General features: G+C 38.8%; 1 protein-coding gene across 1 annotated transcript in view; it reads left to right on the top strand.

Annotated features, from left to right (window-relative positions):
* The window catches only part of LOC105159575 (GTPase HflX), a 6,353-nt gene that overhangs the window by 421 nt on the left and 3,880 nt on the right, over nucleotides 1-2,052 (top strand). Inside the window, exons 3-7 of the mRNA XM_011076686.2 lie at nucleotides 6-152; nucleotides 412-554; nucleotides 681-797; nucleotides 1,099-1,213; nucleotides 1,290-1,427. Of these exons, the coding sequence (XP_011074988.1) occupies nucleotides 6-152; nucleotides 412-554; nucleotides 681-797; nucleotides 1,099-1,213; nucleotides 1,290-1,427 (660 nt within the window). The remainder of the gene's footprint in view (nucleotides 1-5; nucleotides 153-411; nucleotides 555-680; nucleotides 798-1,098; nucleotides 1,214-1,289; nucleotides 1,428-2,052) is intronic.

Below are 2,052 nucleotides of genomic sequence, written 5' to 3'. Positions count from 1 at the left end.
GTCAGGGTCAGGCCAATGGAGTGGCAGGCACTGTAACGGAAGAAACTCATGAACAACGAACTCAAATTCGGTTGAAAAAGGCGGAAGCTAAGAAAGGCAGTGTAGAGGAAAGTGACGAAGAAGGTCGGTTCAAACTGCGAAATGGAAGAGAGGTCTGTCTTTCTAGTTCGATCCTAGTAATTTTCTCAAAGGAAGTTGTGTTTCGATTTTCGATCTTTTGCGAGTTGTTTGGCCTTCCGTGACGTATGATTGTGTTAACTAAATCCTTTATTGTTTGGTGCTGTATTTGGAATTTCTAGACTTGGTATGCTGCGGAACTATGACATGTGAGAGAGTTTCAAAGTGTTGTCCAAACAATGATGTATAGGTATATATATATTTTTGTCTACTAAATGGAGAATTTTAAGCTAGGTGTTTGCAGAGAAAGCTTACCTAGTTGGTGTGGCAAAGAAAGGTGATGGTAATGGTTCTTTTGGTATAGAGGAATCACTCAGTGAATTAGAGCAGCTGGCTGATACTGCTGGGTTACTTGTTGTTGGTTCGACTTATCAAAAGTAAGTAACTTTGCTAATATGATTTGCTCATCTAATTTTGATAATATTTCGCTTTTCTTTTTTGGTAATTTCTGAGAAATTTGAACGATAATGCACTGATTCAGGTGATTGTTATATTTGGTACAGACTTGCATCACCAAATCCCAGGACATATATAGGATCAGGAAAGGTGGCAGAAATTATGAGCGCAATCCATGCATTTGATGTTGAGACTGTAATTTTCGATGATGAACTTTCACCAGGGTTGTTTTCTGATCACTTCATAAGACATTTATGCATGCCTGAGTTTTTATTCTGTTGATTGTGCCATCTCGGCCACTTTTTACCGAATGCTATTATTATGCATCAACTAGGGGGCAGTAATTTGCTTAGTGTACTTTGCCCAACCTCTGCTATTTTGGTGATCTTGGTCAGCAGAGAAAAGATTTTATGGTGCTGGAGTGTGCCTTCTCTACTTTTCCACTTCCGAATGGAATTTTCAGGCTAAAGTGGTTTCTTCCTCTTCCTAATCTTCTTTTAAATTTTGCTAAATGTTTGAAGACAGGCAACTGCGAAACTTGGAGAAGACCTTTGGTGGAGATGTTAGGGTGTGTGACCGCACTGCCCTCATCCTGGATATCTTCAACCAACGAGCAGCCACCCGTGAAGCTGCTTTACAGGCAATTTATCTTTAAGGGAAAATAATGTGTGACACATATCTTTTTGTTGGTGCTAACAAGAAAAAAATATTTTTAGGTCTCACTGGCTCAGATGGAATATCAACTACCCCGATTAACAAGAATGTGGACCCACCTTGAACGGCAAGCTGGAGGACAGGTGAAGGGTATGGGTGAAAAACAAATTGAAGTTGACAAGCGTATCTTACGTGACCAAGTATGCAACTTGCTTTCTGCTACTCTCATAAATCTTCATACATTTTCAGCAGGTGCAAACACTGGGAGTCATCTTTATTTCCTTTCCTTTTCCTCGTAAATTGGCTTTTCCCCTAGTGCATCACTAGTGATGCATCGTTACATTTAGAGTTGGGTCAATGACGTGTAGACATTATTTACTTTATGCTATGTTATTTCTCTTTTAGAGGAACGTGGAGGTTGACTCGTTGGTGGCTCAACCTCATTTTTCCCTGTTATCGTTTTCTTGTTTTTTTCTTTCGAGTAGCTTCATCGCGCTTACAGTTCTGCTAGAAGTCAATTCATGCTTACAAACTAAAATCATAGTAGTTTCAGTGCCATTTAAGTTTTATATTTTCTTTGTAGAAACTCCTTCTACGTTTGTCTTTAGAATTGCTATTTACCGTCTCCTTCGTATTACCCATCTTTATGACTAATCATTAAACTGAAATTTTTATACTCCAATTTCCTATCGACTTCTCCTATGCATGTACATTGTATATTTTTTTCCACCTTTCTCTATCAGGGCAATGTTTCTTTGAGAACTTTGAATTATTTAGCATGTTTCTGTGGTTGTACTCTGCTGCCTGTACGCTTGACTTCCTTGC

This window comes from Sesamum indicum, linkage group LG3, assembly GCF_000512975.1.
Source record: "Sesamum indicum cultivar Zhongzhi No. 13 linkage group LG3, S_indicum_v1.0, whole genome shotgun sequence".
Taxonomy (NCBI): domain Eukaryota; kingdom Viridiplantae; phylum Streptophyta; class Magnoliopsida; order Lamiales; family Pedaliaceae; genus Sesamum; species Sesamum indicum.
The sequence above is the reverse complement of the archived record's forward strand: the minus strand, read 5'-3'. Positions and strand labels throughout refer to the sequence as shown.